Source organism: Scyliorhinus torazame, chromosome 13, assembly GCF_047496885.1.
Source record: "Scyliorhinus torazame isolate Kashiwa2021f chromosome 13, sScyTor2.1, whole genome shotgun sequence".
NCBI lineage: Eukaryota > Metazoa > Chordata > Chondrichthyes > Carcharhiniformes > Scyliorhinidae > Scyliorhinus > Scyliorhinus torazame.
The window spans coordinates 76,966,089-76,990,897 of NC_092719.1; the positions used below are offsets into that span (position 1 = coordinate 76,966,089).

The 24,809-nt window shown below is 47.5% G+C and overlaps 1 protein-coding gene across 9 annotated transcripts in view; it reads right to left on the reverse strand.

Moving 5' to 3' along the window:
• Positions 1–24,809, reverse strand: part of sox5 (SRY-box transcription factor 5) — a 516,307-nt gene that overhangs the window by 224,071 nt on the left and 267,427 nt on the right. For all 9 annotated transcript variants that reach the window (XM_072471812.1, XM_072471809.1, XM_072471813.1 and 6 more), the window contains one exon: positions 16,717–16,785. In XM_072471812.1, coding sequence (XP_072327913.1) covers positions 16,717–16,785 — 69 coding nt within the window. The remainder of the gene's footprint in view (positions 1–16,716; positions 16,786–24,809) is intronic.

The following is a 24,809-nucleotide window of genomic DNA, read 5'->3' on the forward strand; positions in this document are numbered from 1 at the left end:
GGAAGTTATAATCAGAATATCAAAGTTGAATTTGTAGAGGGGGGAAAAAAAAAGGAACAACTTGCATTGTTGTAGCGCCTCACACATCCATCGGACATTCCAGGCAATGAAGTGCTTTTCAAGTGCCGTTCGATAGACATCATTAAAAACACGACCTGGCCATTTATCTCTGCCATTTGTGGGAGCTCACAGTACACAACTTGGCTGTCATGCATCCTGCCTTACAATGGTGAGCAACCGGCAAAAAGTACTTAATTGGTCAAGTGCCTCAAATGCCCGACGAAAGAGCTCATATGCAAGATCTTTCTTTCACACATGAATATGCAGAAGATTGCTCACACATATGTGTATGCTCATGCACAAACATAACACATAACAGATTGCATTTATGTAGCACCTTAATGTATGAAAACATCCCAAGGAGCATTATCAAACAAAAGTTGACACCAAAGGAGATACTAAGACAGATGATCAAAAACTTGGCTGAAGGGATAAGTGTTAAGGAGCACCTTAAAGACGAAAGAGAGGTAGAGAGGCAGAGAGGTTTGCGAGAGGAATTTCAGAGCAAGGGTGGCACGGTGACGCAGTGGTTAGCACTGCTGCCTATGGCCCTGAGGACCCAGGTTCAGTCCCGGATCAGCGTGTGGAGTTTGCACATTCTCCCAGTAATTGCGTGGGTTTCACCCCCATAACCCAAAGATGAGCAGGTTAGGTGGATTGGCCACACTAAATTGCCCCTTAATTGGAAAAACAATAATTGGGTACTCTAAATTTTTTTTAAAAAGGATGTGCAAGAGGTCAGAATTGGAGGATTGCAAGTATCTCAGAGGGTTATAGGTCGGAGGTAGTAGAGAGAGAAGAATGTGCATGGGGGTATTTGAAAACAAGAATTAGAATGTTGAAATAGAGGCATTGACCGACTGCTGGTCATTGTGGGTCAGCAAGCACAGGAGTAATGGATAACCAGAATTTAGTGCATGTTAAGGCACGTGCAGAAGAGCTTTGGAGGAACCTCAGTTTGTAGAGGGTGGATGCTTAAAGGCCATCCAGGAGTGCATTAGAATTGGCAGGTCTAAAATGACAAAGACATGAATGAGGGTTTCCGCAGATAAACTGAGACAGGAATGGAGTTGAGAGATGTTACGGATGTGGAAGAAAAGCGGTCTTAGTGATGGCCTGAATATATGGTCAGAAGCTCATAACAACATCAAATATGTCACCAACATTGAGAACAGTCTAGCTGAGCCTCAGACAGTTGATAAGGAGAGGGGTTGAGTCAGTGGCAAATTCAAGGAGTTTGTGGCAGGATTTTGCAAAGTCAGTCATGGTGACATGTTCCAGGTTCCCTTTTTTTCTATTAATTCAAAGGATGTGGGTGCCACCAGCAAGGCCAGCATCTATTGTCCACCCTAATTGCCCTGGAGAACGTGGTGCCTTCTTGAACCGTTGCAGTCCATGTGGCTCCTTCTAGGGGGTAGAGTTCATGGGGGCGATTCTCCGAGCCCCATGCCAGGCCGGAGAATCGCCGCAACTGTACCCCAACGCCGGCGCGCGATTCTCCAAGGTGCGGAGAATCGCCGCCATTTGCCCCGGCGCGTTTGGCACGCATAGGCCGAGCGGATACGACAGAGTCCCGCCGGCGCCATTCACCTCTGGTTGCTGCCGGCGGGAACTCTGCGCGAATGGTCAGGGGGCGGCCTGTGGGGGGCTCCGATGGGGTCTGGCCCGCAATCGGGGCCCACCATCGGCGGGCCGGCCTCTCCACCCCCCCCCCCCCCCCCCCACCCCCCTCCCCGGGCCTACTTCCCTGCGCGGCTGGCCCCTGAACACCGATGCCATGTTGAGTCGGGGCCGGCACACTAAAGAAGTCCCAACTGCGCATGCGCGGGTTGGCGCGGCGGACAGGAGGCTGGAGCGGCGTGAACCGCTCCAGTGCTGTGCTGGCCCCCTGTCGGGGACAGAATAGGTCGTACCAGGGCCCTGTTCGCAATGGTGTCCATGACGGCGCAAACACTTGGGCTCCATTTGGGAGAATCACCCCCATGAGTTTGGAAGGTGCCATCTAAATAGCCTTGGTGAGTTGCTGCAGTACATCGTGCAGATGACAAACACGGCTGCCATTGTGTGTTGGTGGTGGAGAGAGCTGGTGAATGGGATGTCTATCAAGTGAGCTGCTTTCCCCAGGATGGTGTTCAGCTTCTTGCACATTGTTGGTGCTGCACTCATCCAGTCAAGTGGAGAGTATTCCGTCACACTCTTCACTTGTTCCTTGTAGATGCTGAACAGGCTTTGGGGTGGGTCAGTAGAGGAGATACTGGCCAAAATTGCCAGCTTCTGACCTGCTCTTATATCCACAGTACTTAAATGGCTGGTTCAGTTCAGTTTCTGGTCAATGGTAATCATCATGGTTGACTCCTAAATGTCCTCAGGGATGGGCAATAAATGCTGGCCTAGCCAGCGACGCCCATATCCCATGAACAAATAAAAAATAAGTCCAAGCCTGAACAATATCCAGGTCTTCCTGCATATGGACATGGTCTGCTTCAGTTTCTGACGAGGTATGAATGGGACAGTGCAGTCCGCAGTGAACATCTGTGCCTGACCTTATGATGGGGGAAAAGTCATTGAAGAATCAGCTGAAGATGGTTGTGCCTAAGCCACTACCTCCAACAATCTTTGTACAAAGTATGGCTACAACCAGTGGACATTTTTCGCTGATTGCCATTGACTTCATTTTTGCTCAGTCTCCTGGATGCCACGCCGGGTCAAATGCTCCCTGATGTCAAAGACAGTCACCCACACCTCAACTCTTTAGTTTAGTTCTTTTGTTCATATTCTGATCAAGGATAAGAACGGAAGATGGGTTTTCCTCACTGAGGGAAAGTTACTGCTGAGTAAGTGCTGCTTTATAGCACTGGCAAAGATACCTTCCATCACTTTGCTCATGTTTGAATGCTGAATAAAGGACCAGTAAATGGCTGGATTAGATTTTTATTGTTTTTTGGTGAAATTGTAGTAGTGTAACCGCTTCCAGATAGTGTAATGTCGCGCATAAATCCAAAATTATGAACAAATGAACATTATCCCGAGGCATCACTACTCCTTTCATTTAGGTGCAGGTTTAAACGGCAGTTTGGAAACAAGAGTGAATTTGGGATAAATTGGCTGCTGATTGCGAATTACTCACACCCAAAAGACTGAAGATTTGGTATTTTTAGACATAGGGATCCCCCTCTCAATTTATGAATACGTAACGTGGAGGTCCACACCAAAAAGGATCTCGTCAATGTTATAATGGTACATGGCTTTTGAGATAATTTATCAGACCTTTTCATTGTTTTAATGTAATTGACATTGAAAACAATTCATCAAACCTTATTCATTAATGCAAATGACTTTTTGAACAAATCTGATCAATTTTAGTAGAAAGTCAACCTAAAAACTTTTTGAAGGCCTGATGACTCTTGCTAATCAATTACATTTATAACGTCTTAAGCACAATTTAACAGTCTTTTAAATGTTCCAAGGTATACTACCTTTTCAAAAGTAATTTATCTGACTGCCCCAAAAGGTGCATAAAAATAGTTCTGATCAACATTAACATATTAAAAATGTTAGAACTCTTCAATTTTCAAAAATGTTTTATGGTAAATAAATCTAATCTAGAACAAAGAACAAAGAAAAGTACAGCACAGGAACTTCTGCCCTTTGGCACTCCAAGCCTGCGCCGACCATGCTGCCCTTCTAAACTAAAATCTTCGACACTTCCGGGGTCCGTATCCCTCTATTCATGTATTTGTCAAGATGCCCCTTAAACATCAATATCGTCCCAGCTTCCACCACCTCCTCCGGTAGTGAGTTCCAGGCATCCACCCTCTGTGTACAAAACTTGCCTCGTACATCTCCTCTAAACCTTGCCTCTCGCACCTTAAACCTGTTCCCCCTGGTCATTGACCCCTCTACCCTGGGAAAAAGCCTATGTCTATGCCCCTCATAATTTTGTAGATCTCTATCAGGTCTCCCCTCAACCTCCTTCGTTCCAGTGAGAACAAACCAAGTTTATTCAACCTCTCCTCATAGCTAATGCCCTCCATACCAGGCAACATCCTGGTAAATCTCTTCTGCACCCTCTCTAAAGCCTCCACATCCTTCTGGTAGTGTGATGACCAGAATTGAACACTACACTCCAGGTGTGGCCTAACTAAGGTTCTATACAGCTGCAACATTACTTTTTTTATACTCAATGCCCCGGCCAATGAAGGCAAGCATGCCGTATGCCATCTTGATTACCTTCTCCACCTGTGTTGCCCCTTTCAGTGACCTGTGGACCTGTACACCAAGATCTCTCTGACTGTCAATACTCTTGAGGGTTCTACCATTCACTGTATATTCCCTATCTGTATTAGACCTTCCAAAATGCATTACCTCACATTTGTCCGGATTAAACTCCATCTGCCATCTCACCGCCCAAGTCTCCAAACAATCTAAATCCTGCTGTATCCTCTGACAGTCCTCATCACTATCCGCAATTCCACCAATTTGTGTGTCGTCCGCAAACTTACAAATCAGACCAGTTACATTTTCCTCCAAATCGTTTATATATAGTACGAACAGCAAAGGTCCCAGCATTGATCTCTGCGGAACACCACTAGTCACAGCCCTTCAATCAGAAAAGCACCCTTCTATTGCTACTTTCTGCCTTCTATGACCTAGCCAGTTCTGTATCCATCTTGCTCGCTCACCTCTGATCCTGTGTGACTTCACCTTTTGTACCAGTCTGCCATGAGGGACCTTGTCAAAGGCCTTACTGAAGTCCATGTAGAAAACATCCACTGCCCTACCTGCATCAATCATCTTTGTGACCCCCTCGAAAAACTCTATCAGGTTAGTAAGACACAACCTCCCCTTCACAAAACCGTGCTGCCTCTCGCTAATACGACCCCTTGCTTCCAAATGGGAGTAGATCCTGTCTCGAAGAATTCTCTCCAGTAATTTCCCTACCACTGACGTAAGGCTCACTGGTCTGTAGTTCCCTGGATTATCCTTGCTCCCTTCTGAAACAAAGGAACAACATTGGCTGTTCTCCTGTCCTCTGGGACATCACCTGAAGACAGTGAGGATCCAAAGATTTTTGTCAAGGCCTCAGCAATTTCCTCTCTTGCCTCCTTCAGTATTCTGGGGTAGTTCCCATCAGGCCCTGGGGACTTATCCACCTTAATATTTTTCAAGACGCCCAACACCTCGTCGTTTTGGATCTCAATGTCACCCAGGCTATCTACACACCCTTCTCCAGACTCAACATCTACCAATTCCTTCTCTTTGGTGAACACTGATGCAAAGTATTCATTTAGTACCTCGCCCATTTCCTCTGGCTCCACACATTGATTCCCTCCCCTGTCCTTCAGTGGACCAACCCTTTCCCTGACTACCCTCTTGCTTTTTATGCACGTGTAAAATGCCTTGGGATTTTCCTTAACCCTATTTGCCAATGACTTTTCGTGACCCCTTCTAGCCCTCCTGACTCCTTGCTTAAGTTCCTTCCTACTTTCCTTATATTCCACGCAGGCTTCGTCTGTTCCCAGCCTTTTAGCCCTGACAAATGCCTCCTTTTTCTTTTTGACCAGGCCTACAATGTCTCTCGTCAACCAAGGTTCCCGAAAATTGCCGTATTTATCCTTCTTCCTCACAGGAACATGCCGGTCCTGAATTCCTTTCAACTGACATTTGAAAGCCTCCCACATGTCAGATGTTGATTTACCCTCAAACATCCGCCCCCAATCTATGTTCTTCAGTTCCCGCCTAATATTGTTATAATTAGCCTTCCCCCAATTTAGCACATTCACCATAAGACCACTCTTATCCTTGTCCACCAGCACTTTAAAACTTACTGAATTGTGGTCACTGTTCCTGAAATGCTCCCCTACTGAAACTTCTACCACCTGGCCTGGCTCATTCCCCAATACCAGGTCCAGTACAGCCCCTTCCCTAGTTGGACTATCTACATATTGTTTTAAGAAGTCCTCCTGGATGCTCCTTACAAACTCTGCCCCGTCCAAGCCCCGAGCACTAAGTAAGTCCCAGTCAATATTGGGGAAGTTAAAGTCTCCCATCACAACAACATCTAATCCTGTTTCATTGCAGCAGCCTGGTTTATAATGTTTGTTTTCTGGTGTAGAAACTGGAACTCACTGCTAGAGGTGCCTGCTGTATTTGCCTGGGCTGCTCAGCAGGCTGGGCTGCACTGAAGCCAATGCTGGGAGGGAATTCTCCCTCCCTCAAACTGAATCTTGTGCCACAGGAACCGAGGTACATTTGATCATTGTTTGATTCGAAGTCATCAACGGGCCGCATCACTGTGCCACTGACTGTCAAATCCAGCCCATTGACTTCCGCAGGTCGCCACAATATTTAACTGGGACAAATCCTCCTCATCTTGTACTCGGTGTTGGATAAGCCATTTGACAAGTTAGAGACACTGGAGAAGTTGGAAGAGGGAGAGATTGAATAGTGCTGGGCGTCATCAGCGTACATGTGGAAACATACAATTTTCTGGATGATGTCAACAAAGGACAGGAAGCAGATGAGAACTTAGGAGGGGCTTTACGCTTGGGGGCTTGCAAGAGGGAACGATGCCGGCGACAAGTGGGCAAATCAGAATGGAAACAGGTGAGAGCTTTCCCACTCAACTGAACTACGGTAGAGAGATGTTAGAGAATGATGGTGCAGTCAACAATGTCAAAGGTTGCAATCTGGTTGAAAAGGACAAGGAACGGTGGATGGAGGGGAAGTGGCGAGTAGTCATTATCACAGTCACATAGTATGTCTTATGTAACTTTGATAAGAGCCACTTTGGTACTGTGGCAGGGAAAGCGACCAGGTTGGGGGGGATTTGAAGATAAAAGCAAATTACTGCGGATGCTGGAATCTGAAACAAAAACAGAAACTACAGCAGGTCTGACAGCATCTGTGGAGAGAAAAGGGAGCTAACATATCTAGTCTGCGCGACTCTTTAAATATGGCTTTATGAGGAAGGTGGGCACAGATTTGGGAGGTGACAACACGTTAATCGACTTTGGAGTGGAAATGGAGGTGAGGTGGGATATGGAGCAATTTTGCAAACACAAGAGAGGAAGCTTTTATTTTTAAAGGAGAGAAGTAATGATGACAGATAATAATAATAAGAAGAATAAGAATAGCTTATAGTCACAAGTAGGCTTCAATGAAGTAACTGTCAAAAGCCCCTAGTCGCCACTTTCCGGCACCTGTTTGGGGAGGCTGGTACAGGAATTGAACCCGCGCTGCTGACCTTGTTCTGCATTACAAGCCAGCTGTTTAGCCCACTGTGCTAAACCAGCCCCTTTATTGAAGGGGCTGATTTGAAGGGGCGAGGGGCAGTGCACGAGGAGAGTGAACCGCTAAGATCAGATAGCATGGGGCGAGGAAGGGAAATTGGGGGGGGGGGGGGTCAGCAATTTACTGAGAATAGCATTAGGGGACCAGGAGGTGGATCTTATGGAAAAGATAGTGTTGGGGGAAGAGCACGAAGGAAGATAGGAGAGAAATTAGAGAAAGATGCGAGTTCACGGCTAGGGTGGGAGAGGAATGTAAAGAGAGATCTTGGGAAAGGGGGGAGGGGAAAAAGGGAAGCTGAACAGACGGTCTCAACTTCAATGACAAAGAAGTCCATTAACCTTGTGTGTCAGCCATGGCTCAGTTGCTAGCACACTCACCTCTAAATCACATGGTTCTGGGTTCAAATCCTACTCCATGACTGGAGTACAAAAATCAATACGGACAATCCAGTGCAGTACCAAGGGTAAATTTCTCTGATGGAGCTGCTGCCTTTTGGTTAAGAGATTAAACAGAGACACCGCCCCCCCCCCCCCCACCCCCCCACCCCCCCCACCCCCATCCCTCCCGCCCCATGAACCTGCTTGGGTGAATATGAAGAATTCCATTGCATTATTTTGAAGAACGGTGACAGAGTTAACGTTGGTATCCTGGACAATAATTATTCCTCAACCAACACCGCAGGAAAATAAACAGATGAACAGATGATCTGGGTCACATTGCTGTTTTCGAGAGTTTGCCGAATGCAAATTAGCTGCCATGTTTCATACATTACAACAAAGGACCACACTTCAAAAATTACTTCATTGATCTTAAAAATTACTTAATTGATCTTCAAAAAGTTTCAAAATGTCCAGGGGTTGTGAAAGGTTCCTTATAAATGCAAGAATTTTATTTTTCTTATGGTTGGGGGTCAAAAGCACATAGACACAAACACTGATCTGCAAACGCAATTGCCTGTTCATAGGCATTCTAAATTCTTTGCATTAAAACTATGGAAATGCAACATAGGAAACAAACCCAAACATACCAAAACATACAAAAGCTCAGTGATTAACTGTTTATGAGGCATGTGGAGGGAATGTTTTGACGCACTAGGGCAGCATGGTGGTACAGTGGTTCGCACTGCTGCCTGACAGCACCAGGGGCCCAGGTTCAATTCCGGTCTTGGGTGACTGTGTGGAATTTGCACATTCTCCCAGTGTCTGCATGAGTTTCCTTCCCCAGTCCAAAGATGCGCAGATTAGGTGGATTGGTCATGCTAAATTGCCCCTTATTGTCCAGGGCTGAGCAGAGTGGGTTGCAGGGCTAAGGCGTGTGTCAGCTTAGGGTGCTCTTTCGGAGGGTCAGGGCTAACTCAATGGGCTGAATGGATCCTACTGCACTGTACTGGTTCTATTCTATTGCAACAAAAAAAAAAAGTGCGGGATAGTACACATCACCCCCATAACGTGTTTCGCAGGGGCAGAGGTGGCCCACGATTGACCAGCAGAGGATATTCTGATCCACCGCTGTCAGTGGGGTTTCCCCTTCTATGCACCCCTCGCCGTTGGGAAACCCGCAGCGGGCTGCAATGTTAGCGGGACCAGAAGATTCCACCGACGAGAACGGCCAGAAAATTCCGGCCAATAATTTGTTTTTTTTCGTTTAGGTGCTTGGCTGGCTGGGAGGAGTGGGAGGATTGGTAGGTGGGGATATTCTATTCTCTGTAACAGTCCCCTTTCAGCAGCCTCCTGTTAAAACAGCACGGCAACCCAAACTGGTCAGTTTATGAAACAGCAGGGTTTAGGTAACGGTCGACATTTGCAGCTAAAGCAGTGCATACATTTATGCTCGGAGTTCCCAGGGGTTTATCTGCAGACGCTGGGCGGGGTCCCACTCTGGTAAACGATAGGACATCAGCTGTGATGGCTTCTGTGAGAAGCAATTGTTGTGTCGCAGGCCTGAGATCTCAGTTGTTTGGGAAAAGGTTGCAAAGTCATGGGAAACACTTGATTTCTTTTTTTTTTTCTGAGCTGGTGCTGCTTCAGTGAATAATGTGAGTCAACATTTAAAATTTTATGGAAACAGCTGCTGCTGACACACAATGATTTACCGCAGAAAGGTTTCAAGCCAAAAAAAGGGTCCAGTACTGCAGTCTCAATTTCAATGCTCCTTACAGTAGCATATCCAAAAGCATGCAGTGAAAGACTTAAGGATTCCCGAGTTGTAACATAAACTGCTTTACTTTAGTTGTACTGTAATAGATTAAGTTATCAGGAAATGGGGACAATTTATTATCTCGGATGACACTCGCGGTCGCATTGTGGTAATGTCACTGGCCTAGTAATCCAGAGGCCCAGGCAATGCTCTGGGGATGTGGGTTCAAATACCACCAAGGAGGCTAGTGGAATTTAAATTAAACTAATAAAATCTGGATTTAAAAGCTACTCTCAGTAACGGTGAGTATGAAACTATCGTCGATTGTTGTAAAAACCTATCTGGTTCACCAATGCCCTTTTAGGGAAGGAAATCTGCTGACCTTACCTTATCTGACGCACATGTGACTCCAGACCCACATCAATGTGATTGACTTTTAATTGCCCTCTGAAATGGCCTAACACCACTTTGTTCAAGGGCAATTGACGACAGGCAACAAGTGCTGACCCAGGAAAGAATAATCAAAAGAAAAAGCACTGAGGGAGTGCTATATCTAATTGAAATAAAAGATATACAATGCTGAAAAGATTAGAGGTAGGGCAGAAGGTGGGAAAAGTTTTAGAAATCAGCAACAAAAAAAAGGAGCAATTGGAGTACGAGTGAAAACTAGTAAGAAATATGAGAACAGACAAGCTTCTACAAGTATATAAAAGGAAGAGAGTAGCTAAAGTGAGCATTGGTCCCTTAGAGAATGGGACAAGGGAATAATGGGAAACAAGGCAATGGCAGAGGCTTTGAAGAAGTATTTTGCATCAGTCTTTACAGTGGAAGACGCAAAAAGCATCCTAAAAGTAATAGAAAATCAAGGGGATGGAGGAACAATCATAATCATTACAGAAACAGTAATGGGAATACTAATGGGCTGGAAGGCTGAAAGTTCCTTGGTTCTGATGGGCTACATCCCAAGGTCTTAAAAGAAGTGGCTGCAGAGATAGAGTTGCGTTGGTTGTAATCTTCCGAAATTCCCTAGATTCTGGTGAGGTCCCAGTGGATTGGAAAATCCCAAATTAAACAACACTCTGTTCAAGAAAGTAGGAAACAGAAAGTAGGGAACGACAGGCTGATCAGCCGAACATCTGTGTTTGAGAAAATACCAGAATCCATTATTAAAGAGTTAATAGCAGGAAATTTATAAAATCCCGGGCAGAGTCAACAAGGTTCTTGAGTCGCAAAAAGTTAGTTTACAGGTGCAACAGGTGATTAAGAAGGCAAATGGAATTTTGTCCTTCATTGCTAGAGGGATGGAGGTCAAGACTAGGGAGGTTATGCTGCAATTGTATAAGGTGTTAGTGAGGCCACACCTGGAGTATTGTGTTAAGTTTTGGTCTCCTTATTTGAGAAAGGACGTACTGGCACTGGAGGGTGTGCAGAGGAGATTCACTAGGTTAATCCCAGAGCTGAAGGGGTTGGATTACGAGGAGAGGTTAAGTAGACTGGGACTGTACTCGTTGGAAGTTAGAAGGATGAGGGGGGATATATCTTATAGAAACATATAAAATTATGAAGGGAATAGATAGGATAGATGCGGGCAGGTTGTTTCCACTGGCGGGTGAAAGCAGAACTAGGGGGCATAGCCTCAAAATAAGGGGAAGTAGATTTATGACTGAGTTTAGGAGGAACTTCTTCGCCCAAAGGGTTGTGAATCTATGGAATTCCTTGCCCAGTGAAGCAGTAGAGGCTCCTTCATTAAATGTTTTTAAGATAAAGATAGATAGTTTTTTGAAGAATAAAAGGATGAAGGTTTATGGTGTTCAGGCCGGAAAGTGGAGCTGAGTCCACAAAAGATCAGCCATGATCTCATTGAATGGTGGAGCAGGCTCGAGGGGCCAGATGGCCTACTCCTGCTCCTAGTTCATATGTTCTGTGAAAAGGAAAAAGTGTTCAACAAATTTATGCGCATGAGCTTTTTGAGACTATAACAAGCAGCGTGGATAACGAGGAACCAGTGGATGTAGCGTCTTTAGATTTCCAAAGGCATTTCATAAGGTGCTAGGTCAGGTCACTGCACAAGATAAGAGCTTATGGTGGTCAGGTTTGATTCGCATGGAAAGAAGACTGGAAGCAGAGAGTTGGGATAAATAGTCATTCTGGAAAGATCCCAGTGAATTGGAAAACCCCAAGTGTAACAAAACCCCTGTTAAAAGAAAGTAGGAGACAGAAATCGGGGAACTACCAGCTAGTCAGCCTAACATTGGACGTTGGGCGGCACAGTAGTTAGCACTGCTGCCTCACAGCACCAGGGACCCGGTTTCGATTCTGGCATCAGGTGACTGTGGAGTTTACATGTTTCCTCCGTGTTCGCGTGGGTTTTCTCCTGGTGATCCGCTTTCCTCCCACAGTCCTCCAGGCTAGGGCTGAGGAGGGCAGGCGGGGAACCGACCATGAAGAACAAAGGCCACCAGGCCAGATAGCCAGCAATCGCAAGGCTTGAGACCTGCCCACGCAGACCAGGGGAGAATGCACATGCTCCGTTTCTGGCATTTCTCCTGGAGCTGCTGTCCAAAATGCAAACACCACATCAGTTCTTCCTCAACATTTGATAAAACCGCATCAACTTTCCAACAGCATCTTGTGGCGGAGATGTTGCACTAAGTGATTCAGAAAGATTCTAGCGAAGATTTTGCCAGTGATGGAGAGGAGTGAGACTCCTTTCGGATTGTCACAAGATTGGCGCGTTCGTTTCCATTGATATAGGTGGGAAATGCGGAGGATGACTCCTGGAAGTGGCCTTCCCGCCGGGCCCTAGCCACGGCGGCACTCCCATCCCCACCCAAGAAGCACTCAAACAGCCCAGTGGTGCTGGCAACACTCCAGTCGTGGAACCAGCTGTGACAACATTTCGGCCTAACCAAAATGACCAATGGGGCCCCATCTGCAACAACCACAGGCTCACGCCGGCGCTCCCAGACGCCTCCTTTAAAAGGTGGAGACGGGATGGGTGGACATTTAGAGGCCTGTACACCGGCGGTAGGGTCACAACACTGGACGAACCAACGGAAATATTTCATCTAGGAGGGGGCAACGAATACAGGTACCTGCAGCTTAAAAACTTCCTATGGAAGGAAACAAGGACATGCCCATAACCGCCGTGACAGTCACTACTAGAGGAACTACTCCCGTACCAGCCTTCCTGAAGAGATGCCGAATGTGGCGACTAGGGGCTTTTCACAGTAACTTCATTTGAAGCCTACTTGTGACAATAAGCGATGATTATTATTACTGATTGCAGATATGTTAGACAGAGGGAACTGTAGTGACATGTACGGATGACTGATAGAGGGCCAACGCCAAATTGGACGGAACAAGGAAGAAGTGAGAGGAGGACTTGGGGTCGAAATAGGGTGGGAACTCTGGAGCGACGCACTGCAAAGGGTCAACTTCACCTCCACATGCGCAAGGCTCAACCTAACTCAATTAAAAGTGGTACATAGAGCCCACTTGACCAGAACCCGAATGAGCAGGTTCTTCCTGGGGGTGGAGGACAGATGTGAACGGTGCCAAGAAGGCCCGGCCAACCAAGCCCACATGTTTTGGTCTTGCCGGGTATTGGACAGCCTTCTTCGAGGCAATGTCCAAAATGGTGGGGAATAGGGTGGAGCCACGCCCGAAAGTGGGGGTCTTCAGGGTATTAGATCAGCCAGATCTCTTCATGGGGAGGATGGCCGACACCCTTGCCTTTTCCTCCCGGAACACCCGCCGGAGGATCCAGCTCAGCTAGCAGTCAGCAGCACCACCGAAAGCTATCGGAATTTCTCCCAATGGAGAAAATCAAATTTGCCATCCATGGGTCGGAAGATGGCATCCACAAACCATGGGAGCCATTCACCCGGCTGTTCCAGGACCTGTTTGTGGCCAGCATCTAGGTAGCCAGGGATGAAGAGAAAGTAGCCAAGACACAAAAGGAAAGAGGGGGAGGGCCCAGGGAAACAAACAAAACGAAACCGAACCTGGTGGGAGAGCCGGGAAATGGGGGGGGGGGGGGAACGGGGGACGGGGGGGACAGACCAGGAGGGAGAAAAGAGAGGGGAACCACACGAGGACCACAACAAACGCAGCAAGGGTGAAAGAAAGCGAAAAGAAGAAACGATCTAAACTCATGTAAATAACAAAAAACAACCGGAATGTAAATAACATTAAGGGCACCACCCAGGCCCCTCCACCTTGCAAAAGTCTTATCTTTTTGTGTGTATTTATATTGTGCTATGTGTAACAAAAAAAACAATAAAAACATTTATTTTTTTTAAAGTATAGGTGCAAAATGGAGGAATCTGGTGTTCTTGCAGGATGGTTCCTTGGTTCCACGTGGACGGAAAGAGTTCAGTGAACCTTTTGACCTCCAACCTTGTAGAATAGGATCAGCTTCTGGAGTTCTGCCACTAGATAAGAGTTTTGAGGGTGGGATTCTCCCGCACTTGGCGCGATGGCCCGACGCCGGCACCAAGAGCAGCACGAACCACTCCGGCGTCGAGCCGCCCGTAAATTGCGGAATCCTCCGCACCTCCGGGGGCTAGGCCGGCACCGGAGAGATTGGCGCTGCGCCAACCGGCACCGAAGGGTCACCTTGGGCCGGCATGAGTTGGCGCATGCACAGAACCGCCAGCGTGTTCTGGCGCCTGCACAGAACTGTGTGAACTAGCGTGTTTCCTGCGCATGTGCAGGGGGTTTCTTCTCCGCGCCGGTCATGGCGGAGCCTTACAGAGGCCAGCGTGGAGGGAAAGAGTGCCCCCACGGCACAGGCCCGCCCGCAGATCGGTGGGCCCCGATTGCGGGCCAGGATCCCCCCCTCCCCCCCGAGGACCCCGCTAGACGGCCGACAAGCCAGGTCCCGCCGTGATGGACCATGTGATGCTGCTCGCCCGGAGAACTGCCAGGGGGGGGCTGCTGCCAGACCAGCACGGCGTGATCCCCGCCCCCGCCTGAAAACCGGCGCCCGACAATTCGGCAGCTGGCATCAGAACGGCGGGGCTAGAGTCACGTCACCCCCCGGCGATTCTCCGACCCGGCAGGGGGGCCGGAGAATCCCGCCCCGAGTATTCTTAGTGTTTCTAAACAGTGTGGAAAAGCCATCAGGGGAACAGTTGATGGCAACCTGGGGTAGCCATTTGACTGGTTCTTCATTGATGAATGAAGGCCGATTGAGGAGCTGGTTAAAATGCTCTGGCTGTCTTTTTTAGAATTTCGGCTTTTTCTGTGAGCATGCTGAACTGTTGGCATAGAGGGTTGGTGTTGAACCAATAGGGCCCGTAGACAAGACTTCAGAGCATTGTAGAATCTTTCAATCTGGCACCCAAGCTTCCACACCATATTGAAACCGTCACGACAGAGTTTTTAAAAATAAATTTAGAGTACCCAATTATTTTTTTCCAATTAAGGGGCAATTTAGCTTGGCTAATCCATCTAACCAGCACATCTTTGGGTTGTGGGGGTGAAACCAACGCAGGCACGGGGAAAATGTGCAAACTCCACACGGACAGTGACCCAGGGCCAGGATTCAAACCCAGGTCCTCAGCGCCGTAGTCCCAGTGCTAACCACTGCGCCACCGTGCTGCCCATCTATCATGACAGAGTTGAGCTTGTCATGTGACCAGAATGCTTGACATTCGCTTACTGAAGCGAATCTTCTCTGGAGAGCTGGAGTCCGGGGTGTACTCTCATGCTGGCTAAAGGAAGCGCTACAAGGACACTCTGAAGGCTTCACTTAGGAGTTTTGATATTTACTTCAAGACCTGGGAGAAGCTCGTCAGTCCTTCAAAAACAATGACAAATCAGGAGGTTCATCCAAAAATCAATCATCTGTACCTTCTGCAGTGGAACCTTCTGGTGCAGATCGACCTTAGCAGTCACCTGCCCACCGGAACCCTAGCAAACACTCCGAGTGGTCATCTTCGCCTTGAAGGATGAGAGAAAAGAACAAAAAGGCTGGCACTGGTATCCATCGATTGTAAATGGAGGAAGAATGTTCCCACAGCTAAGTTGGTGAAGTGAGCTTGTCTCTGTGGAACACGACTGGATCCAGGGTTTGATTATCTAGGCAGTGCAGACTTTATCGATTGCTGGAGGTTGGAGCACTGAGGCAGTAGAATTGCCCCTAGCTGGGGGTAGGGTGAGAATAGGAATGGATTTGACAGGAGCAGCATGGTGGCACAGTGGTTAGCACTGCTGATTCATGCTGCCGAGGTCCCAGACTCAATCTCGGCTCTGGGTCACTGTCTGTGTGGAGTTTGCAAATTCTCTCCGTGTTTCGTGGGTTTCGTCCCCACAACCCAAAGATGTGCAGGGTAGGTGGATCGGCCATGCTAAATTGCCCCTTAATTGGAAGAAAATTAATTTAGTACTCTAAATTTATTTTAAATTTTTTTTAAAAGGAATGGATTTGATAGCACATGATCCTATGGTCAAATATCCCATCCAGGGGGCAGCATGGTGGCGCAGTGGTTAGCACTGCTGTCTCACGGCACTGAGGTCCCAGGTTCGATCCCGGCTCTGGGGCGCTGTCTCACGGCACCAAGGTCCCAGGTTCGATCCCGGCTCTGGGTCACTGTCCGTGTGGAGTTTGCACATTCTCCCCGTGTTTGTATGGGTTTTGCCCCCACAACCCAAAGATGTGCAGGGTAGGTGGATTGGCCATGCTAAATTGCCCCTTAATTGGAAAACATGAATTGGGTACACTAAATTTATATTAAAAATATATCCCATCCATCAGCACTCATTGTCTAGATTCACAGCTAAAATTTGAAGCAGTCAGTGATTCAGGGGATCACCCAACATTGGGGGGTGGGGAAGATAGAAGAAAGCGCAACCTTGCGAGTCTGAGTGGACACTGCTATAGTGGATGTGGAGCAGATGATAGGAACCTGCAAGGACAACCTGACTGAGAGATTCAAAGGTCCGAGCCCATTTTCAAAGCATGAATCCCTGGTGAGTTGGCTGGCTGCTCTGCCTGTATTGAGAGCGAATGCAAAACAGCAGGTTTTTGCATGTCCTGAGCATACAAAAGATGTTCTGGCTTCCTGTCAAATTTGCTGGGAGTGTTTGCATCAATCTCTCCCCTCTTCACACCACTTCCAACCTCTCTACAGCGATCATCCTTCAGGAATCCTCCCTCTCCAGCTCTGACACGAGATAAAACATCAATAACAATATCACCCAAAGAGGTTGAACTCTGACCTGGATTTGTTGCTGAAGGAGGTTAATCTTGTGCTGTTGTTGTAGTAGCTGCTGCTGTTGCCTTGCAATCTGTAAGAAAGGGCAAGGAATTAGATTTCTTTGGTATCAATTTAAAGTCACTCCATCATTATTTCACAATATTTCAATCTTATTTTGACATTTGTTACAATTATCGCCCCTCTTTTGTCATCTGCCACCATCCCTTGTCATTCATTCCTGCCATCCACCCTATCTGTTTCTTCACCCGAACCCTGTCTCTTCTTCCCCCCTCTCCCCCCACCCCCTCCCCCAACCAATTGATGAAAAGCTATTTGTTTAACATTTTCCAGTTCTGAGGGTCGCCGGCCTGAAATAGTGGACTGATGTTTCTTGCTGAGGGGGTGCTGAGGTTGCCCAACCCTGCAGGGGTGGACTTGGGCGGCTAGACACTGGGCAGCATTTTACTGGCAGCACCCAATAAAGAGATCCCAGCTCGGCACAATCGAGGATGGCACCCTGCCATCTGGGCTGCCAGCCCCATCGGATGGGCAGCAGCATCACCACCCATAGATGGCAGCCACGACTGAGGTTGCAGGAAGGGGGAAAGAGGGAACCGCCATGCTGAGGCACCTTTGGAAACAAGGCAAGTTTTTCTTTTATTAACTGTGCTGGGGCAAGCTGGCTCGCTGATCGGGAGGGCTGTAGCCGCAGGGTGGTGACCATTGATGCTGGGATGCTGCCAGGGTTTATTGTGGTTCTTGCCATGCTGTCATGGTACCTCCCAGCCCTGATAAAATACTGGCGGGGGTGGGAAAGTGATCCTTCGCTGGGCACTTAACAGGGTCAATTAACTGACTGGTGGACGGCCAAGACACTGACATTCCCGCTGCTGGTAATATCCCGTGGTGACGGGAGCACAATGATTCCCCTCCCATTGCTTCCCGCCACCATGTTACCAGGCCTCTCACCACCTAGTCCCTCAGGAAAAATCTAGTACATTAAACTATCTTCCTCTCCCCACAGATCTGACCCGATTATTTTCCAGCATTTTAATTTAATTTTATTGTTCTTTCAAAGAGACAGCTCAGACTCGATGGGTCAAGTGGTCTCCGACTGTTCTGCGCTATTCTAGGTTCCCTGCATCTACAATATATTTCCAAAGGTTTCCATAATTCGTCATGGTACACACTGACCGGGATTTTCCACTTCCTGATTCAATGCCCTCAACTGCTTTCTGCATGTTAAAGGGGTCGAATGGGAAATCAGATTCTCCTGGCTAAGCGGAGGGGGGTCTCACAGTCTCCATCTGTTTGTAATGGATTGTGCGAATGGAGAGAACACATCCATGAATTGAACTCTGCCGTCTCACACCTGGAGGCCCAATGGCCTCCTTCTGCACTGTAGGGATTCTTCCCACCTGCCTGTCTAAATAAGACAAGGTCAGGGGAGCTTTTCGACCATGTTGGGGGAAGGCCTCCACCGGACATCCACATTCCAACATGAGACACTGGTGAGGATTTAGGGAAACAACAGTAAGAGCTTGCATTTATATAGCACCTTTCACTATCTCAGGAGGACCCACAGTACTTCAAAGCTAATGCAGTACTTTCAAAGTGATGGAGGGTAGGTGGCAGCTAATATGCACATGGCACATTCCCCCAAACTGCAATGCGAGTGTGAACAGATAGTCAGCAAGAAATATTTTCCAGGTTGGAGGCAACACGGTGGCACAGTCGTTAGCACTGCTGCCTCACAGCACCAAGGATCCGGGTTCGACTCCGTCCTTGGGTGATTGTGTGGAGTTTGTACGTTCGCCCAGTGTCTGTGTGGGTTTCCTCCGGGTGCCCCGGTTTGCTCCCACAGGCCAAAGATGAGGGGTTAGGTTGCAAGGGAGTGGGACTAGGTAGGGTGCACTTTCGGAGGGGCAGTGCAGACTCAATGGGCCGATTGGCCTCCTTCTGCACTGTAGGGATTCTATAATTCTATGACACTGGGGAGAACTCTCCCACTTTCCTTCAAAACAGTGCCCATCCGAGAGGGCAGACTCAAGTTTAGTGTCTTGTCCCTGAATGTGGCACTCCCTCAAAATGTTACACTGGAGTGCCAACCTGGATTGTGCGCTCAAGCCTCTGCAGTGAGATTTGAATCCACGACCTGCCGACTCAGAAGAACGAGGGGCTTTGGGCCTGTTTTGACAAGCCTGCAAAGATCACTTTTCAAAACTCTCCATTGAATTCTCTCTTATTGAACATCTAAGGCAAATGGATTTGTTTAGGCGTATGTGGCCAGGGAGGGATGTTTAAAGGCAACATATAACAAATTCAACCGGAAATGCAACTTAATAAGACAAACAAAAGCATCACATTCTGTATTGGAAGACAAGTCACAGTGCACAATCTCGACTTGCTGACAGATTGCAATTCAGAAGTTGATTGCTAGTTCATCAAAAACAAAAGCTGCCAACCTGATCAAAGGATACACAGTGAAGTGACACAATACTAATTAAATGAAGTGATTTGATTGTTTACCAGGAACAGTTGCTACATTCATTGCGAATTTTTGCTTTGTTGCAGATCGCAACAGATTGTTTCAAGGTAAGGCTGGCTTTTAATTACAGTACAATTAAAATTAAAACAGGCAAATGAGCCAACTCGTAAAACGTGAAGTCTGCTCACCTCTCATTAATAACAAACCTTTGACATTTGCAAATCCACAATGCACAGGAGATATGCGATAGGAAACTGAGGTTTTTATTATTAGGTCAAAGACTTAATCATGCAAATTGAAACAATAGACTACTCACACTTTGGACTTTGACCATTTTAAACAAATTACCTGCTGTGTATTTCATCATTTTAAAGAGGAATTGTTTATCTTTTTTCAGAATTGAGGCAAGTGCAGTTTATAATGTTTGCGAGAACTCTATTGTCTCAATTTGCATGATAAAAGTCTTTGACCTAATAATAAAAATCTAGTTTCCTATCTCGTATTGCCTGTCCATCCTACATATGCAAATATGAAAGTTTTTTTTAAATAAAAGCCTTAGTCAGAAGGTTTGGGTTCAAGTCTCACTCCAGACACTTGAACTCAGACTCCTGGTTCACTCTCCAGTGCAGTACTGAGGGAGATCTACACTGGCGGACGCACGGTCTTTCGGATGGGATATTGAACAGAGATCCTGCCAGCCCTTTTAGGTGCATGTTAAATATCCCACGGCATTTAGGATAAAGCACTTAAAAGTACAAACCAATGGGAAGTGAACGTAATGCAGCTTTTAACATAACAACTGGGTTTAATGTAGGACAACATTCCAGGCCATGGAACCATAGAATGGTTACGGTGCAGAAAGAGGCCATTGAGCCCATCGTGTCGGCACCAGCCAAGAGAAAAAAGAAACGAGATGCTCATTTTCATCCCACTTGAATTCCAAAGTGCTTCACCATGGCATAATCCGCCAAAAATGGCCACTGGCCCAGGCGAGGAGATATTTGTAGGGGTGGTCAGCTTCTGGGTCACAGAGGCGATTTTAAGGAGAGTCTTTAAAGAATGACAAGAAGCCGAAATGATGCCGATGAATTTCAAGATCTTAGAAGCTAGATAACAATGCCATCAATGATGGGGAGGTGGGAGATGGTCAAGAGGCCAGAGTTGGTTGAATCCCAATATTCTCACCGGGTTGAGGTGACAGAGACAGGGAGAAGTGAGGAGCGATTTAAACGCAAGGATGAGAAGGTTATAATAATGGACTCAATGTAGGTGACTGAGGACATGAATTACAGCGGTGTTGGCCTTTCTGCAGAGTCAGGTAGCAATTTTAGATGAGGTTTACAGATTGCGAAGGATGGGAAGCCACCTTTGCATTTTCAAGTTAGTCCCAAGCAACACTACTGGTCAGGAACTCTGGATTTCTTTTGTCCCGAAAGTTCTTCATGTCTTATAGTCAGAACTCTTATGTCTTCAAAGTTTAGACAGTGTGGCTGGGTGCATCACGTTGTCTAAAACTTTAAATTCATGAACGGTAGCTTTAAATTCATGAACGGTAGCTTTAAAGAGTGCCCAGGTATATCCAAGGATTAAAAAAAAGAAGAAAGCAGTATGCGGCAACCAGCTCTGGACAGTCTTCATCACTTTGCTTTGAGTCACATTGGGCTCACAGTCGAGACTTTCAGCATAAAACTGAGTCAAAAACTACCTGAATGTACATTACATCAGAATGAATCGCTCCAAAGAGAGCAAGTGTCTGGATTAGTCTGCAGGCTGCGAGGTGTTTGACTTTTAAAAAATAAATTTAGTGTATCCAATTCATTTTTTTTCCAATTAAGGTGCAATTAGCGTGGCCAATCCACCTAGCCTGCACATCTTTGGGTTGTGGGGGCAAAACCCACGCAAACACGGGGAGAATGTGCAAACTCCACACAGACAGTGACCCAGAGCCGGGATCGAACCTGGGACCTCAGCGCCGTGAGTCTACAGGGCTAACCCACTGCGCCACCGTGCTGCCCTGTTTGACTTTTTTTTAACCTGCAATGTTTTTTTAAAAAATGTTTTATTGAAATTTTTTTCCCAAACAACAATTTTTCCCCTCTTACAAAGCAAACGCAACAATAACAATACAGAAATTTTTAACAATACACAAGTAACAAAACCCTTTTATCTTTGACCTAAACTAAACTAAACCCCCCCCCCCCCTCCCCCCCTCCCCCCCCCCCCTTCCCCCTGGGTTGCTGCTGCTGGTCATGTGTCTTCCCTCTAACGTTCCCCTAGGTAGTCGAGAAATGGCTGCCACCGCTTGGTGAACCCTTGAGCCGATCCTCTCAGGGCAAACTTTATCTGCTCCAGTTTAATGAACCCCGCCATATAATTTACCCAGGCCTCCAGTCCGGAGGGTTTCGCCTCTTTCCACATGAGTAGGATCCTGCGCCAGGCTACTAGGGACGCAAAGGCCACAACGTCGGCCTCTTTCGCCTCCTGCACTCCCGGCTCTTCCGCAACTCCAAATAGAGCTAACCCCCAGCCTGGTTTGACCCGGGCCTTCACCACCCGCGAAATCACTCCCGTCACTCCCTTCCAATACCCTTCCAGTGCCGGTCACGCCCAAAACATATGTGCGTGGTTTGCCGGGCTCCCGCCACACCTCCCACATTTGTCCTCCACTCCAAAGAACCTGCTCAATCTTGCTCCCGTTATGTGTGCTCTATGTAGCACCTTAAATTGAATCAGGCATGAGGAAGAGGAATTTACCCTGCTTAGGGCATCAGCCCACATACCCTCCTCTATCTCCTCCCCTAGTTCTTCTTCCCACTTTCCTTTTAGTTCGCCCACCGACTCCTCCCCCTCTTCCCTCATCGCTCGGTAAATCTCTGACACCTTGCCCTCTCTGACCCACACCCCTGAAAGCACCCTGTCCTGTATCCCCTGTGTCGGGAGCAATGGAAATTCCCTCACCTGTTGTCTAGTAAACGCCCTCACCTGCATATATCTCAAGAAATTTCCCTGGGGCAACTTATACTTTTCCTCCAATGCTCCCAAGCTCGCAAAAGTCCCATCTATAAATAAATCTCCCACCCTCCTAATTCCCAACTGGTACCAGCTCTGAAATCCTCCACCCATTCTTCCTGGGGCGAACCTATGGTTGTTCCTGATTGGGGATCCCACCAGGGCTCCCCGCACTCCTCTCTGTCGCCTCCACTGTCCCCAGATATTCAATGTTGCCGCCACCACCGGGTTCGTGGTAAAGCTTTTAGGTGAGATCGGTAGCGGCGCCGTCACCAGCGCCTCTAAACTCGTCCCTTTACAGGACTTTCTCTCCAGTCTTTTCCACGCCGCTCCCTCACCCTCCATCATCCATTTACGTATCATTGCCACATTGGCGGCCCAATAGTAATCGCCCAAGTTCGGTAGTGCCAATCCTCCTCTGTCCCTACTACGCTGAAGGAACCCCCTCCTTACTCTCGGAACTTTCCCTGCCCACACGAAGCTCGTGATGCTCCTGTCTATTTTATTAAAAAAGGTCTTGGTGATTAGTATAGGGAGACATTGAAATACAAATAAGAACCTCGGGAGGACCATCATCTTGATTGCTTGCACCCTGCCCGCCAGCGAGAGAGGCTGCATGTCCCACCTCTTGAAGTCCTCCTCCATTTGTTCTACCAACCGTGTCAGATTAAGTCTGTGCTCCTAGTGATCTGAATCCCCAGGTATCGGAAGTTTCTTTCCACTTTCCTTAGAGGCAAGCCTTCTATCTCTCTACTCTGGTCCCCTGGATGTATCACAAATAATTCACTCTTCCCCATGTTTAGCCTATACCCCGAGAAATCCCCGAACCCCCTCAAAATTCGCATAACCTCTATCATCCCCCCGCTGGGTCCGACACGTATAACAATAGGTCATCCGCGTATAACGAGACTCAGTGTTTTTCACCCCCTCTTATCACCCCTCTCCATTTCCTGGAGTCTCTCAACGCCATGGCCAGAGGTTCAATTGCCAACGCGAACAACAATGGAGACAGCGCGTATCCCTGTCTTGTTCCCCTATATAGTCGGAAATACTCCGATCTATGTCGACCTGTAACTACGCTTGCCGTTGGAGCCCCATAAAGAAGTCTAACCCAGCTAATAAACCCGTTCCCAAACCCAAACCTCCTTAACACTTCCCATAAATACTCCCACTCCACCCTATCAAATGCCTTCTCTGCGTCCATTTAACCTGCAATGTTAATACTGAGCAGTGACCTCCGACTTGCTCATTGTCATTTACCACTTGATGTCACTCTGTATCTGTACAGGTTATTGTATTGGCTCAGAAAAAGAGCTTTGCTTCACATTCCTGAACAGTCAGCGTTCTAGCAAATGGCACACATCAGTCAGGTTACTAAATTTCTCTTTTTTAATTCATTCAAGAGATGCAAGTATCACTGGCTAGTCCAGCATTCATTGCCCATCCCTAATTTCCCTCGAGAAGGTGGTGGTGATCTGTCTTCTTCAACTGCTGCAGTCCATGTGGTGTAGGTACACCCACAGTGCTGTTAGGGAGGGAGTTCAAAGAACAGTGGCGGAATGGCGATATAGTTCCACGTCAGGATGGTGAGTGACTTGAAGGGGAAATTCCAGGTTGTGCATAAGGAGCCTTGGTGAGCTCCTACAGTGCATCTTGTAGATGGTACACACGGCTGCTACTGTGCGTCGGTGGTGGATGGAGTGAATGCTTGTGGAAGGGGTGCCAATCAAGTGGGCTGCTTTGTCCTGGATAGTGTTGAGTTTCCTCAGTGTTGTTGGAGCTGCATTCTTCCAGGCAAGTGGAGAGTACTCCTGACCTGTGCCTTGTAGGTGGTGGACAGGATTTGGGGAGTCAGGACGGGAGTTACTCACTGCAGGCTTCCATGCCTCTGACCTGCTCTTGTCGCCACAGTATTTATATGACTGGTCCAGTTGAGTTTCTGATCAATGGTAAATCTGATCACATGACTAACAGAAGATCAATTTCCTTGAGACAAGAAATTGGAGAATTGTTTTGCAAACTGCAGAAGTAGGAATTTCCAGAAGCTGAATCGGATTCTTCACTGGTACTAATTTATATGTTGTGAGATCAAGCCAGGAACAATCCCCAAATCTGTCCTGAGCTAACCTACCTCAAACAGACAGATGGGAGAATTACAATTGGCTTCCAGGCTAGAAAGGGAAAGGTAGGCGAGGACTGCTACTCACTATCCAATGATCCTTTATGGAGGTCTGTGAGAGAAAATCTGGTAACCACTGAACAGATTCCCAGATTAATTCCCTCTACCTGTGAAAAGCTTCCTCAGCACACAGCCAGGAGAAGAGGGATAAAGAGAGTACAGCAGGAAGGGAAAATTTGAGCGAAGGTGGAAAAGCGGATGAGAGGCCTCCGTTATATGGAGAGAGACCAGGGGCAAAATTCTCCCCCAACGGCGCGATGTCCGCCGACTGGCACCAAACACGGCGCCAATCAGACGGGCATCGCGCCGGCCCAAAGGTGCGGAATGCTCCGCACCTTTGGCGCCCTAGCCCCAACATTGAGGGGCGAGGCTGACGCTGGAGGGATTTCCGCCCCGCCAGCTGGCGGAAATGGCGTTTGTTTCCCCGCCAGCTGGCGCG